We start from the raw sequence: 15,239 nt of genomic DNA on the forward strand, positions 1-15,239 counted from the left end.
CGTGGGGAGATGTGGGTAAGACTCTGACTGCAACCCTCTCTTCTGGACTTCACTCTCCCCATGTGAAGAAAAGGCTGTGCTGGATTTGTAATATTTGAGACCATTTGGCAAGGCTGGGGCAGTGGGTGAAAGGCTGGCCCCACCCCACACACATGGCTCAGGCCACTTGGATCTGCTTTGCATGTTGGCCTTCTGCAGTTTTCATTTAAGAAAGGGGTCTGTTGCTTTGAAAACCCGTTTTAAAAGCCCCTGAGGCAGAGGACATCCGGGGATGACCTGCTGGGAAATCCTTCAGGCCTGCTCTGCTGAGAGGTCAGTAAGCAGAGCCAAAGGTCCAGCATGGCATTTAGAACCAATGTGGTGGATGAGGGGAAAATCCCCTCAAAGCCTGAAAAGACAGGAGAAATGACAAAGGGGCAGAACCATTGGGGGTAGGCAAGCCCATCAAGTCCACAGCAAAATCAAGCTGCTAGCAGGGCTGAGGTCAAGGCCACCCAGATGGGGGCCCAGCCCTGTAACCCAGGCCCTGCTGGCCTCCGCAGCTCCTGAAGTTCCGGGACACCAATGCCCACCAATGCCCACAGCCCACAGGACCTCCATCCCCAGCAAGGATCTGTCCTGACACCCAAGGCAGGGAAGGGGTGGTGGGACTCTCTGTTGGAGGCACAGGGTTAATGGTTAAACTCCCCGGTCCTCCCTGGGGAGGAGGTTAATATTTGAACGAGGGACGAGTCACAGGAAATGCCACTCATGGAACTGTCACCAAGCCCAGCACACTTATCACAAATAAAAAATTAACTCTTCAGCTATTCCGGGTTACATGGCCAAGGCCTTCCCAGCATTCTGTGGTAATGTTCCAGGGTCACCCTCATAGCTGCGTGGCCTGCTCTACCAGGCTATTTATTGCTGTTTACAGAAGCTGATACCCCCTCAGAGCTGCCTGGTGGAAGGTCTTTGGCTCTCCCTAGGGAAGAATGTTCCAGAGAAATGGCGTGGTGGCTGGGAAAGTGTGGGCTTGGCAGTCAGACAGACCTGGGCGTGTGGGCTGTTGTCACGTAGAGGCTGTGCGACCTTGACTGAGACACTGATCCTCTCTGGGCCTTAGTGTTCTCACCTTTTTTTCTTGTCTTTGCCAGCTGTGTGCCCACTCCCAAAGAACATGGGTAGGAAGGAATGGCTGGCTAGTTTGTGTGGGGTCAGTTTTTTCCATGGAGGCAAAATTCACATAAATTTAGAGTGAGCAATTTAATGGCATTTAGTTAATTGTTAACTATGTTAACACAGTATTTTTCATATTTAATTTTTACATGTGATTACCCAGTATTTAATTTTTTCATTTTATTAATGTGACTCAAACAATCTTTATTTGTGGCCAAATGTCATTTTCTACATTGTTTCTAAAAAAGTGATTATTATTTAGATTTTGATATCAATTGTATACTTGCAAGTATTATTATGTTTTATGTTTTTCTATTAACTGAGAGGATCTGTTAAAATATCACATTCTGGAGGATTAACATACTCATATAATTGTGTCAATATTCTGTGTATGTTCTGGTATAATAGTGCTGAATACATACACCTTTCAACAACAACAAAAAGTTAGAGTGAACATTCACAAGCCATGTAACTACCACATTATCTAGTTCCAAAACATTTCATCACCCCAAATAAACCCCTTACCCATGAAGTAATCACCCTTATCCTGCCCTCTCCCCTGGCCCTGACAACCACTAATGTACTTTCTGTCTCTATGGATTTGCTGACTCTGGACATTTCATAAAAATGGAATCATACCATATGTGCCCTTTTGTGTCTGCCTTCTTCCACTGAGCATACTGTTTTCAAGGTTGGTTGATGTTGTTGCATGCATTAGTGTTTCATATGTGCTGGCTTTTAATGCATTTGTCTCTAACAGGTATTCCCAGGTCCTTTTTTTGGATTCTTCTGGCTGCTAATGGCTTTTGGCAGCTAAACACCTCCCCCTGCCTTGGGACATCCTCCGCCCTTCACATCTCCCCACCCCTTCCTGGGCACAACTGATCTTTCGTTTTTTCAGAAACAAGTAACTTGTGTTTGTATAACATGTTAGACATCTTTTTGTTTACTTCCTAAAACAACCTGTGCAGTAGGTATCATTATCCCCTATTTCACAGATGAGGAAATTGAGGCTCTGAGAGGCCTCAGATTACCCAGAGCTGTGTTTTGACTCTAAACCCTGATGGCCTCATGCTCTCAAGAATGGATTTGCTTTAGAAGAAAAAAGAGAAAGAGACTGCCAATGCCAATTTTTAATTAGTGTGAGAGGTAGCATGAAACTGAGAGCTTAGATCAGGTGAGGAAGAGTTCTTGGGGTGTATGAGGAGGATTCTGTGGGATAAGGAACAGTGTGTACAGTTCCTAGGAAGGGAAGGGCTCAGCATACAATGTTCATAAGCTCCCTCAAGCTGGCTTCCTAGAGAGAGATTTGGCAGGCTGTTCCAAAAAGCGGCTTCACTCAGCCTCAGGTTCGAAGGGTCCTTTATCTCATATAGTACAGCTTCCATTCAACATCTCAAGCATTTCCCAGCTTCCTAATTCCATGACACTTTCTGCTTGAATGTGGTGGGGAACTCACTACTTCCCATGGAATTTATCCCATGGAGTGGCTTGTACTTCTTGGTTTAGAGAGAAACACCCCCACCCCAGGCTCTTTAGCTTTTCCTCCTTTTCTGTGCTTTTAAATGCCTTTGCCACCCTGGAACTTCAGTCTCTCCAACCCCATCCCGACCACTTCTGTGTGAGGTCCAGCCATCACAAAGAGGGCAACACTTTTCCTGAGCTAAGTCCTGTAGGTCAGGTCATTAGCAAAGCTGAGGAAACCTCACCAGGTTGCCTGTGGATGGCCTAGGGATGGGGCTGTGGGGGCGCTGAGAAGGGCAAGGGGAGACACAATAAAGCTAGGAATTGGGCTGTGCAGGAGGTCCTCCTGAGCTACTGTGGGGTCTTGGGGAGGACAAAAGGTGAGTGGAGGTGCGCAGGGTCACAAAGGTGCCAGGGAGATGGAAATGGCAGCTCTAGGCAGGAGGAAAGAGTCAACATTGACCAAAACAGAAGCTAGAGGAGGACACAAGGGGGAAATGCAGGAGGATCTCGGATTCCCTGGTGATCTCCATTTTCAGTCATGGTGAGCACCAGGTGGGGTGGAGGGTGTGTGGAGGGGCTTTGGAGAGGACCTACTGCCCAATCCAACGTGGTCCCAGGGCGCCTGGCTTGATCCTGGCCCCATGTCACTGCAGCCTGCCACGTTGCTCCTGAAATAGTCCCAGGTTATCATCAGGCCATCTGAGCTTGTCTATAAATAAATCAAGGACTGCAGGATGGATGCTCCTCTGTGGGTGAATGCAGGGCAGACTTGCAGTGTGCAGAGGGCTGGCAGGCTGCATGCCAGGCACTGGGCTGGTGGGGGATTTAGAGACAGCCCAGGCACTGTCCTGCCCTCTCAGTCACCTTTCCACTGTCCCAGCCCTCTCCTCACTGCCAGACCGGCCTTGGGGCCACCTCTTCATCTCAGGGCCACGGTAGGACAAAGGGAGCTGATGTTACTAAGAGACTGCTTAGGACCTGGCCTAGTGCCAGGGAGTTCACAAGTGTGAATGAAACCAATCATTGTCCATTAACTCCAGTGGGCAAAAATAGAACTTTCTCCATTTTCTATAACTTTAATTCTGACCCCTTTCTCTTGGGATGGCAGAAACCTAGACCTTGGTATTTTCTGGATTTCCCTGCAGAGATTCACATGGCACCACTGTGTCTGAGGAAGCCCATCCAGTCTTAAGCTTTGCTTCAGGGAGCAGTGGCTGACAGACCCGGTTTCAGGCCACATGGCCCCTCTGTGCTTCACTGGAGGCATGGGCTCTGCAAGGCTGTCTGTGTCCTGCTCATCTGCTGACCTCACAGCTTTCTCGCCAGTGGACTATTACACTATCCAGGCGAGCAGACAGCCGGGCACTCTATCTCTTTCTGGAACCTTTTATGTCCTGCTCATCACTTCCTCTCCCTGTCTTCCTAGTCTGAGGAAAGTCTGGCTCCTTTCTGTTTCCTCCCAAGCATTTTGATCACACCAGAATTTCTCTTCATTCCCTACCGGGAGCCTTTGCAATTGCAAGCCAGGAAGATTGTAGGTATTCCTGCCACCTTCTGAGACTGTGAACCAGTAATCTGAAGAGGAAGGATAGACAAAGATAAAAAAAAATATTAGGAGAAAAAAAACCCAGAGGTTAATAGATTGAAAAATTTTGCATTGCACACACAAATGATTTAATTCTCACTAAAATCCTGGGGGTATTACTATGCCCATTTCATAGATGAGGAAACTGGGGTTCATAGAGGTAAGTGGCAGGTCCAAGGTAGATTGAGGCCCAAAGCTCACCCTATCTTCACCACACCACCTGCCTCAAGCCAGTGTCCCACGCTGTCCCACTGGGCCGTGGGCACTGGCAGCACCTCTGCTCCCCCAGATGGCATCTGTGGTCCAATGTTGTCTCTTCCTGTTTTCCCACTTAAACTTCCCCAGCTTATCACATGCTCTCCATCCAGGCAGTCAGTGATGACAGTGACCATCGGAAATGGCAGAGGGTTTGGAGGCATGCCCCTCACCTGCCCTGTGCTCTGCCCACCCATGCAGCCGCCCATTTATATTGATTTCAGCCCTGCCTTACCAGAGCAAGTGAGCCCGTCCTAGTAGCTCAGGAGAAGTGACCCTGTTTACAGAGCTTTCCCATCCCTCATCTCACGGAATTGTCCTCACCCCCAACTCACGTGAGCGGCTTTGCCGCTGTGGACCTAGAACTACCAGGACACCACAGTGACCTGAATCCTTCGATTTGTGCCTCCCCTGAAAGAGCTCCGGGGGAGGCTAGGACAGGACACCCTCCCTCCCCCAACTCAGAGCAGGAGCCTGGTGGGCAGTGGGATCTGAGGTCTTCCAGTCACACCCTGGAGCACAGGTGGTCACTGCAAGCAGCCAGAGGCCACATAGACCACCCTGCTCCCTGGCCATAGTCCTTCCAGCCCAGCTGCAGCCACACACCACGTGTATGGGATTTCCTTAATAATTTTTTCTTTTAAAACAATTGACTTTTTTTCATCATACTGTATGAGAAGGGATCCCCCCAAATCTGGAATTATAAAAAATTGTGTATTTATTCTTACATGTTTAAACTTTAATCACCTTGAAAGTACTCTCCATTGATGCAATTCACCTATTGAGACTTTTTTCCACTGCTCAAAACAGTTTTTGAACTTGTTGATTTTGATGCCTTTTAGCTCTTCTGCCACTTTGTTTCACCTGTTCCACACTGGCAAAATGTTCCCCTTTAAGGACTTGTTTCATATGGGGAAACAGAAAAAAGTTGCTTGGGGCAAGACTAGGTGAATAGGGAGGGTGGGGAAGGAGGGGTCATGCCATTTTGGGTCAAAAACTGCCGAACCTCAGTGTGGTATGGGCAGGTACGTTCATAGCTCACCCATCATAAAATGGGCAAACATGTTGAATGAGTCTTCAGAAAAATTCACTGAAGCCCAACTCAGCCTCTCACAACAACACCAGCTGGTACACTGATACAGATGGGTTCCTAGAACACTCACCTAGCAGAGGTAGCCTGTAATACAAGGGGCCAACCCTTCAGAACATAATTCCATTTGGGGGGTTCCTCCCTCGTACATTAGATCTTAGACTAATTTGTTACATAACTGCAACTTTATGCCCTTTAACTAACCTCTTCCCATTTCTCCCACCATTCTACTCTCTGCTTCTGTGAGCTTGACTTCTTTTGGATTCCACAGATGAGTGAGATCACATAGTATTTGTCTTTCCGTATCTGGCCTATTTCATTTAGCATATTCGTAATGTTCTCCAGGTTCATCCATCTTATCACAAATGGCCAGACTTCCTTCTTTTTTTACAGCTGAGTAATATTTTATTGTAATTTTCTTTATCTATCCATCCTTCGATGGGCATTTAGGTTGTTTTCATATCTTGGACATTATGCATGATGCTGCAATGAACGTAGGGGCACAGATATCTCTGAGATGTGTGTACTTATTTCATTTCCTTTGGAAAAATACTCAGTAGTGGAGTTGCTGGATCATATGATAGTTCTGCTTTATTTTTTTGAGGAACCCCATGTTGTTTTCCACAGTGGCCACACCAGCTTACAGTCCCACCAACCATGCACGAGGGTTCCCTTTTACCCAACTGACTTTTTTTCTAACTTAACCTCATCCTAAATAGTAGTAGCTATAAAATCACAATGTGATATGCTAGTTCTATAACTTTTTAATGCATATTAAACATTCTCTTTTTAAAAAATGTGTAACTATTAAGACCTGGCCAGATGGTTCAGTCACTTGGAGCATCTTGTACACCAAAAGGCTGTGGGTTCGATACCCAGTCAAGGCACATACCTAGGTTGCTGGTTTGATCCCCCATTGAGGTGAGTATGGGAGGCAAATGATCAATGTTTCTCTCTCTCTCTTTCCCCCTTCCTCTCTCTCTAAAATCAATAAAACATCCTCAGGTGAGGTTTTAAAAAATGCTTATAAGAATGTGTAACTGTTAAAATTAAAAGTGTTTTACCGTGTACCTGCTAAAAGTGCACACCACCTGGGACGTGCTTCTTGCACGCTGGACATCCTGGGTCTGTTCCAATGCTTTCTATGACCAGACGGTAAACCCGAGGCTGGGGGAGAGCACGGCATTGTCACATACTCAGGACATGAACAATGTGTGTGGAGTTAGGATCCAGGTCCGCTGTCACCAAGGGTCAGCCTAGCGGAGGGGGCTTGTGGCCTCAGCTCCACCATTGTAAGTTTGTCAGCCTGCACAGGTCACTTCCCCTCTTGGAGCCTGGGCTTCCTCATCTCTGCTCTGGGGCACTGATGCTGCCTGACCCCTATGGGCTCCACAGTGTCTGATGCTTGTCCAGACCAGGCCTGGCCGGCCCCTTCCCCAACCTTTTCTCTCTACGTACCTGATATCAAGGGCATGGCAGTGACCCAGCTGGCAGGGGAACCCCACAGGGGAGCCTGTTCCCCTTTCTTCTTCATTTCTCACCACCAGCCATTTCCATCCTGCCTTTTGCCAGTACCAGGCCAGTGTCCCTGTGGAACCAGCCTGACATGACCCAGGTCAGGTAGCCTGCCAGATGCCCTGGCACCCTCTCCATCTGTCTGGCCAGCCAGACATGAGTTGTTTCACCTCATGGACTGGAGCTGTGAGCCAGTGTCCTGACTGACCTGCTCAGCTCAGCCCTGAATCCATTTCTCCCAAAGTGAGAAAAGAGGCTTCTGCACTTTTTTACAGTCAGGAGCACCCCCCCTCCCTGCCCCACTACTTCCAATACAAGAGATGTGGCTGAGCTGGCAGGGAGGCTGTGCTCTGAACCGGGCACCTACCACCACACAGACATCTTGCAGAAAGGGAGCAAACGAGGGGCCAGCCTCATCCTCCAGGCTTCAGATGCTGGAATAGTTCTGAGTGGAGGGATACAGTGGATCATCTGGAAAGGGGCCTCCCAGGACCATGTCACCGTTTTAAGGGCATCTGGGGAGGCCAGAGTCACCCAGGGGCCTGTGAGCTCCAGGACACCATGCTCAGGCCTGGTGAGCAGTGTCCAGAGCTGGAATCAGGACAACCAGTAATCTGAACAGTGGTGGAGACCTGGGGGAGTTCAAGACAGGGAGAAGCTCGAGCTCCTCCTCTTTCAGGGCTCACTGTGAGAGCTGGGTGAAGGGTCAGGAATACCCAAGGGGCTTCTCATCTCCCATATTCCTCAGAGGACACAGACACATGGTCCTTTTGCATCCATTCCATAGATGCTTTGACAGTCCTGTGGGAGCCACATCCAAACCCTGCCCTCTGTGTCCATCGTCTCTCCCCTCCCATTTCCCACCACTTCCCTTGCCAGGGCCACAGCCTGTCCTGTCATCCCCCAGGCTGCCTTACCTCCAGATCCCCCAGCGCTATATCCTGACCTCAGGCCTGGCCTCCCCCCATCTTCCCTCTCCTCCCTCTGCAGGCTGGTCCTGTGGCCAGGTCACACCTGCCTTTACCTTCCCAACTGTCCAGTCCCCTCCCTGCATCGTCCCAAGCCCCACACCCTGTTTCCTCTCCACCTCCTGGCCTCTCCCCAGCATCCTTAGCCTGGTTCTAGTGGGGGTTGGTGACACTTGGAGACAGGACAAGTGGGCAGAGCCTGTGAGGTGGCACCAAGCAGTGCAACTACACAGTCCCGGCCTCCACTTCCTGGCTTTGCGAGTCCAGGCACCCACTGCCTGCCATGCTGTGGATTAAATGAGCTCCCACGTGTAAAGTACACAGGGTGACCCCTACTAACACCCAACCAGAGGTAGCAGGCAGAGGACTGGACGGCCAGCACCTTAACATGGAATTTATAAGTCAGGTGTGGCTCCCCTGTTTGCCGAGTGACTATGCTATCCTGGCCTATTGCAGGTGCAGGTTCCTGCTCTCATGGGCTCTCTGCCCGAGGTGGGGAGCCATCTGCATCCCGCACCAGGTGGAGCTGCCCACCGGCAGTGACCTCCCCGGCCCCAGGGAGACTACCTGTCTCTCACTGAATCAGATCTGCTCCTGGGAGCCAAGGGTGAGTTTGAGCCCAGAAATAGGGTCCCACACTGCGGGGAAGAGGGAGGAGCAGCAGGAAGATTCTCAAAGCAAGGCCTGATGACCACAAACAGCATCTCTAGGGACTTCTTACATAGCAGATTCCTGCGTCTCAGAATGACTGAATTAGAATCTCTTGGGGTAGGGTCTAGGGATGTGCACGCTTAGCATGCTCCCAGGTGATCTCTGATGCACGAGGGAGGATCAGCCCCTCTGAAGTACAGCAGGTCACCAGGGAACTTCCCTTAGAGGTCACACAGCTATCAGAAGGGTATTGATGCTTTGAGCTTGGTTGTATTCACACCTGAAAAGAGACTCTTACTCTTTACAAAGTTGGGAATTTGCCCTGTGGGTACAGACCACACCCATCTCCTACCCCTGGAGCTAAAAACTGCCCTGTAATCCAGAGGCCCCAGCCTGGCACAGCCTCCTGATGCCAGGATGAACCAGGAAGGAGCCTGGGAGGACAGGTGGGTGGGAGCTGCCTTTCATCTGCACCCACTGGGTGGGGGTTGGCCTCATCCTCTTGACAACTGCAGAAGGAAGGCATTTTTTTCCCCCAGAGGAGAAGAGGAACTGGGTTAGGGCAGCTACCGGGTAGGGAGGCAGGACTGCAACTCAGGTCTGTGGGACTCCAGAGACCAGGCTTTTTCTGAAGGTCCTGGGCTCTGGGGTGGGGAGGTCTGTACTCTGTTCCCCCAAACCAGATGAGGGGTGACTCTTCTTACCTCATAAGCATCACCTCAGCTCTATTTCCAGCCCCCTCTAAACCTTCCACAGTGATGTTTTCTAAGGTGGCATGGGTCCCCAGAAGCCTGTCACAAGGAGCAGTTTCTGCTCTGAGCTTTCTGGCAGCCAAGTCAAAGAGATTCAGTGTCTATAAGGACAGATATGTGGTACTTGTTCACCAAAAATTCAGCTTCTCATTGCATGGAGACCAGGTTGTTCTTCCAGGATGGGTCTCGTGAAGGGAACCCAGCGAGCTAGAAAGTAGTGTCCTCAACGATAGTTCTACCAGAAATGCAGTGGCCATGCTGATGTTGCTGCTTCCAAAGGACAGGACAGTGGCTCTTAGTTGTCCCAGACAAGTAGCAGCAGCCTCATCTGGGAACCTGTTAGAAATGCAAATTTCCAGGTTCTACCAAGACTCCTGGGGGTAGGGCTTTGCTATCTGTCTGTCAACAAGCCTTGTGGATGATTCTGATGCAAGCTGAAGTTTAAGAACCATGGGGCAAGGATTTTCAACCTTGCAATCACTTTAGAATTACCTGGAAAGCTTTAACACAATATCATGCTGGGGACCCACCCAAGACCTAAGTCAGGATCACTGGGTGCAGGGCCCAGTAATGCATGTTTTTAAAGCTCCTCATATGTTTCTACTGTGCAACCAGGATGAGGTCTACTGTTACTGTCATTTAATGCAAGCTGAGGGCAAGAGAGGTCTCTGTTCTAGACAAATCCAGATCTGCCCTTGTAAGGCTTGTATGAGATAACGTGTCTTCCTCCCTCCCTTCCTTCCTTCCTTCCTCAACATTGAGCATTTACTATGTAGATGGCAGAATCCAAGGCCCCAAAGTTGAAAAGACACTCAAAAAGGCAACACCTAATGGGAGCTCCTGGCAGGTGAGGGTGTTGGGAATGATGACAGGGCAGTGGGGGATGGCCCTTGGTCCACGCTCCATCCCTGTCTGATGTTGTTGCTCTTCTTGGCAGGCTGTGAGGGGCTGTGGGACAACATGAGCTGCTGGCCCTCCTCTGAGCCAGGACAGACTGTGGAAGTGGAGTGTCCTCGATTCTTCCAGATGCTCACCAGCAGAAGCGGTAACCACCCAGCCCAAAGGGCCCAGCTGAGAGGCTATGGGGTAGCCTCTGAGTGGGACCTCAGCATGGACCCATGAGGCCAAGAAATCTTCTCTGGGGACAAGTAATGAATGGAATGATGGGGGTGGGGTCCTTGTTAGGGATTGGAAATCTTTCTTGGGGGGTATGGGGTGGGCTGAATCCTTAGGGTCCCACGCAAGAAGACAGGAGGCATTTTATTGGGGAAATGATAAAGGAGGCTAGGCTTGCTTTTCTCTGCTCTGTGCACCCAATTAGGGGCTCCCCTCTTTCCTTCTATGTTTCTGCTCCCCTAGCAACCAGAGCCCTTGCTCCAGCTACCATGTCTGGGCCCCACCCTGGCACAGCCTGGCCTTCCAGAACACTTACTTCCTATGCCCATTCTGTCAGGTCCTGCTGATAAATTGTGCTGTCCTTGGAAGCCTCTGGCCTCCTGGGGGATCTCTTGCCTGAGAAAAGCTACAGTACAACGCATTTCTTAATTCTAGGCAGGGAAGTGAGGAGGCTGTCTCAGGGGATGCTCAGGGACTAACACTGGCTAAAGGTCCATTATGTGCCAGGCATTTAGTAATCACAAAACCCCTGCAAATCACAGACCCTTTCTCCCCGCACTTGACTTAGTAAAGAGTAATAATGACAGGGACTAAGAGGGGGTTACCTGTTTGCCTAAGTTTCACAGCTAGGAGATGGAGAAACAAGGACTCAGACCCAGATTTCTCTGACTTCAAAATTGGTGCTCTGCTTGAGGCCATGGTCAAAGTGGGCCCACAGCCCCACGGTGGGGGATTCCCTGGGTAGAGGCTGGTAGCTTCATGGCCTTTAGCTCCTTCACTTAGTGGACTCATTTAAAGTCTAAAGCCTGGCCTGGTCCTGCCACCCCTGTCCCCTCTTCCATGTGGGGCAGGAAAAGCTGCCTGATGAGGCCCTTACCAAGAATGAACCAAAAAAATGATGATTTAACACTAAAACTTATCACTTTCCAAAGTCGGGAAACAATGACCAGCTTAGACCAAGACTATAATGTGGGAGAGGAGTGTAAATTCTTCACAACATTATTCTCCAGTACACATGTGTGCATGTGTACACACACACTGATTTGGGAACATGCTGCTGTAGCTCAGTTTTCCTCTCAGCCTCACCTGACACCCCACAATACAGAAATTGGAGGGGGCCAGAGAGTCCAGTTTGAATCTCACGCCTTCATTTACTGCTTGGGTAATGCTAGCTGCTGAAACAGACAGATTCACAAATCTTGAAGCCTATCTCCAGTGCCTGTCTGCCAAGAATCCAAAACAGGTGCTTCTGATGAGTAGGAAACTCTTCTCCATGGTGATTCTGGCATCCGGGTACCTTCTTGCTATGGTGTTGGCACACAGCTTTCAGGCTGGTGAAGGGAAAGGACCCAGAGGATCAGCCACAGGAGATTTGAAGGACCAGGCCTGAAAGTGATACCACTTCTGCCATGGTAGCTTCTGCCAGAACTCAGTCATATGGCAACTGCTAGCTGCAAGGGACGTGGGGAAATGGGGTCCCGCTGGATGCCAGTCTCTACCTCTGGGCCCAAGTTCCTCAAATTGTCTCTGGGCTTCAATTTTTCTCACCTGTAAAATGGGACAATAAATAACACCAGTCCTGTGAGGCTGGGCTTGGAAATAAATTTTAAATATTTTCCTTTGTCTCTTCTTTCCCCCTCATATCCCTTCTTGTCCTTTTCTTTTACCCCTAAATACCAACCCCCACATGCACACACACCAGCAAACTTATCTACACCCTGCCTGCCTCATTAACTAGAATTCAGCTGTCTCCTTCCTGAGGTGTCTCAGTCCTTTAATTGCTGAAGACCTGCCTGGAGTCACCCAGGGGTGCAGTTCCAGGTCTGCATGCTGCAGGGAAGGAAGCTGGGGGTCCTATGCCAACCTCTGCCGCAGTTTCTTCTCACTACCACCTGGTGTCGCTGTGGGGCTACAAGGCCCTCCTACAGGGCCCTCCTGCCTGGCCATATTGAAGCTCTGCCTGCTGAGTGCTAGGCACAGGCCCCCAAGGGGTGGGGGTGGGAGTCACCTCACTTTGGGGAGACTAGTATGCTCAAATCCAGCCCCAGGTTTGAGGCATAGGCAGTCTGGGAGCATAGATCAGGATCAGTAGAGCCTCCCATCAAGAGCCATCCTCCTACCACTACCTTCTTTCCCCATAGGTCCACCTGGGGTCTGGTTAGATCCCAGCCCCTCTGTGTCCTCTCAGGAGACAAAGCATCCCCACCTCAACCTAGGGAGGAGCACCTAGTGTTCTGGAGCCTTCTTTTAGTAAGAAGAAACTAGTAATAAATTAATTCTACCTCATGGGCCCTGACAGGATGGGTGTCTGTGTGACAGGAGAAACTGCAGACTGGATTCTGCCTCAGATGTTTCTCTGTGTGTGCCAGAGTCTAGAATGTTTCCTCTAGGATGCATTAATTTGATTGCTAAAAGGACGCTGGTCTTCCTGAGTTTCTTATTAAAAAATCACTCTTCTCAGGGAGGGTCAGGCCTTGGCCCTCTTTCTCTTCTGTCTCGGTGGGGATCGGAGCCTTAAAACAGTAGAAGTTTCTAACCTGATTAGGATCCTGGAGCCTCTTGAGAATCAGATGAGAGCTTTGGACTGCACATATACATGTGCACAAAAATACTGACTGTACTCTCGGGTGTCCTTGAAGTATATATTGGCCTGAATCTGGGTAAGGATGTTTACTTATTAGGCATTAAATGCAGGAGAAGTGGGTGGGGTTAAAGAGATTCCTGAGAGAGCCCAAACTTTGTCTCCTCTGCAGCTCCGCCCAGGGCCCAGCCAGCAAAGGGCACTGCCTTGTTAGCTTCTCTGGGCACCTGGCCTGGATCATATGCAGCATCTGTCTTGGGTATCCTGCTGGGTCAGTGAGGAGAGGGCCCCTAACAGGCAGCCCACTGGCTGTGGTCATGCGTGTCTGACAACTGGTTCTGGGCTTCACAGAGTTTGTATTCTCTTAACTCATCTTCCCACCTAACCAGCCTAAATTTGACCACCATTTTTTCCTGTCTGACAACCTAGCTCCCTTGACCCAACTTCTACCCATTTCCTAAATTCCAAGACTCTAAACCCCACCACTCCTGGTCTATTTTAGAAAGACCCAAAGTAGAAGGGAGTAACCCTGGTGCCCATTCTATGTGTGGCAGCAGCCTGAGCAATTTCCGTGTGCCATCATGTTTCCTGCTCGGTCCTGCGATGCGAGTGACCACCCATTTGGCACAGGAAAGTGATGCACTTAAGGTCACATGGCCACCAAGAGGCAATGCTGGGTTTCAAACAGATCTTTCTGGTGCTAAAATTGTACTCCATGCCTTGTGAGCCTTCATCAGCTGGGCAGGCCTAGCGTCCAAAAGCCATGGTCTCCTGTTGCTAGAAGCTGCCTCTGGGTCCATAGGGAGAGAGCCAGGCAGGAAGGCAGTAAAGCAATGGGACCTGTCCTAGCTGGGCACTGTTGCCCAATTCTGAGCCTTGGTTTTCTCATCTGTGAAATAGGCCTACAGCACCTCCCTCACTGGGGCCCTGTGAAGATTAGATCAGAATCTGCACGTTAGCATACTGGTTGATGCTAGAAATGCCAGCCATATTTCTCCATCTTGGTGGAAACCACTTGACCCTAAACCCTGTGAGCCAATGACCCAGACCCTGGGGCTTGTCAAGAGGAGCATGCTAGCCCAGCTTGTATGGTGAAGAGGTCCCTGGAGAGGTTGCAGAGTAGAACAAAAGCAGTGGCAGGGCTGTGATCAGCTCCCTGCACCCCTGCAACACCAAGAGCATCCAGACCCAGGGCAAGAACTCAGCTCTGCTTGGCAGCCCAGAGTAGCAGATGCAGCTGAGTCAGTTGTTCCCACAAGGGAAATGCTTCCTGGTGGCTCCCCAAGACTTCCTTCTTGTCTGGTAGCTCCCCTTCCCCAGTCTTCAGGCTCCTGCCCTACAAGCTCCCCATGAGCAAGCTCTGTCCTCCTCTCCATAGAGAGCTTAGAACAGGCTCTTTATCCCCATTCACTTGCTTCTCTAGAAATGTTTGGTGACCAAGGCTTCTGGGCAGGTGCTGGGGGGCCGTCAGAAACTCATCTTCTGGGAAGTCAGGGAAGCCAATGCCATCCCTTGTGAGGGCACAGGACGCAACCTGTGCTGGAGGTGTAGGGCACTGAGCTCAAAAAGGTGGCAGTGGCACGTCAGCCTGAGGGGGTGGAGGGTGAGGAGGGGAAGTCTCTCCCTGAGCATTGAGGGACCTTGGAGCTGAGTTTGGGACCTGTGAAGGGAAGGGTGGGGTGGGATTGGACAGAAGTCTAAGAGAGCCCTGGAGTGGGGCTGGGCCCCAGGGAGCAGCAAGGTAGAGGGCACTGGAAGTTCTGCTATGGCCTGGCCATTGGGGGCCTGGGGTCTGCTTGGGACGATTGAGTGCTGTGACATGAGTCAGTCAGCCTTTCTCATCTATGGAGCCCTGGTGCCTGGCACAGTGGGATGGGGGTGTGGGAGAGGCGGTAGAGGGAAGACAAGCAGTGACTGGACGCTGTGAGGGAGTGTTTGTTCAGGGACAGCTTTGTTTGTAAATTGATATGTTAAGGACCAACAGGTCACTCTGTGTGTCTTTCTCTCTCTCATATACACATGCACACACACATACATACCCCAGGTCTTTACCCCTCCTAGGCCCATCTGCCTACTCGTCTTCCCCAGTACTTTTACTGAC

At 50.2% G+C, this 15,239-nt stretch overlaps 1 protein-coding gene across 5 annotated transcripts in view; it reads left to right on the forward strand.

Moving 5' to 3' along the window:
* SCTR (secretin receptor) overlaps positions 1-15,239 on the forward strand; it is a 91,033-nt gene that overhangs the window by 33,084 nt on the left and 42,710 nt on the right. For 2 of the 5 annotated variants that reach the window (XM_053918585.1, XM_053918584.1), the window contains 3 exons: positions 6,368-6,476; positions 8,495-8,645; positions 10,379-10,486. In XM_053918585.1, the coding sequence (XP_053774560.1) occupies positions 10,402-10,486 (85 nt within the window). In that variant the 5' untranslated portion in view covers positions 6,368-6,476; positions 8,495-8,645; positions 10,379-10,401. The remainder of the gene's footprint in view (positions 1-6,367; positions 6,477-8,494; positions 8,646-10,378; positions 10,487-15,239) is intronic. The other 3 variants (XM_045203115.2, XM_045203116.2, XM_045203117.2) reach the window with 2 other exon arrangements.

The sequence above is a fragment of the Desmodus rotundus genome, chromosome 2 (assembly GCF_022682495.2).
Source record: "Desmodus rotundus isolate HL8 chromosome 2, HLdesRot8A.1, whole genome shotgun sequence".
In the NCBI taxonomy this organism is placed as follows: domain Eukaryota; kingdom Metazoa; phylum Chordata; class Mammalia; order Chiroptera; family Phyllostomidae; genus Desmodus; species Desmodus rotundus.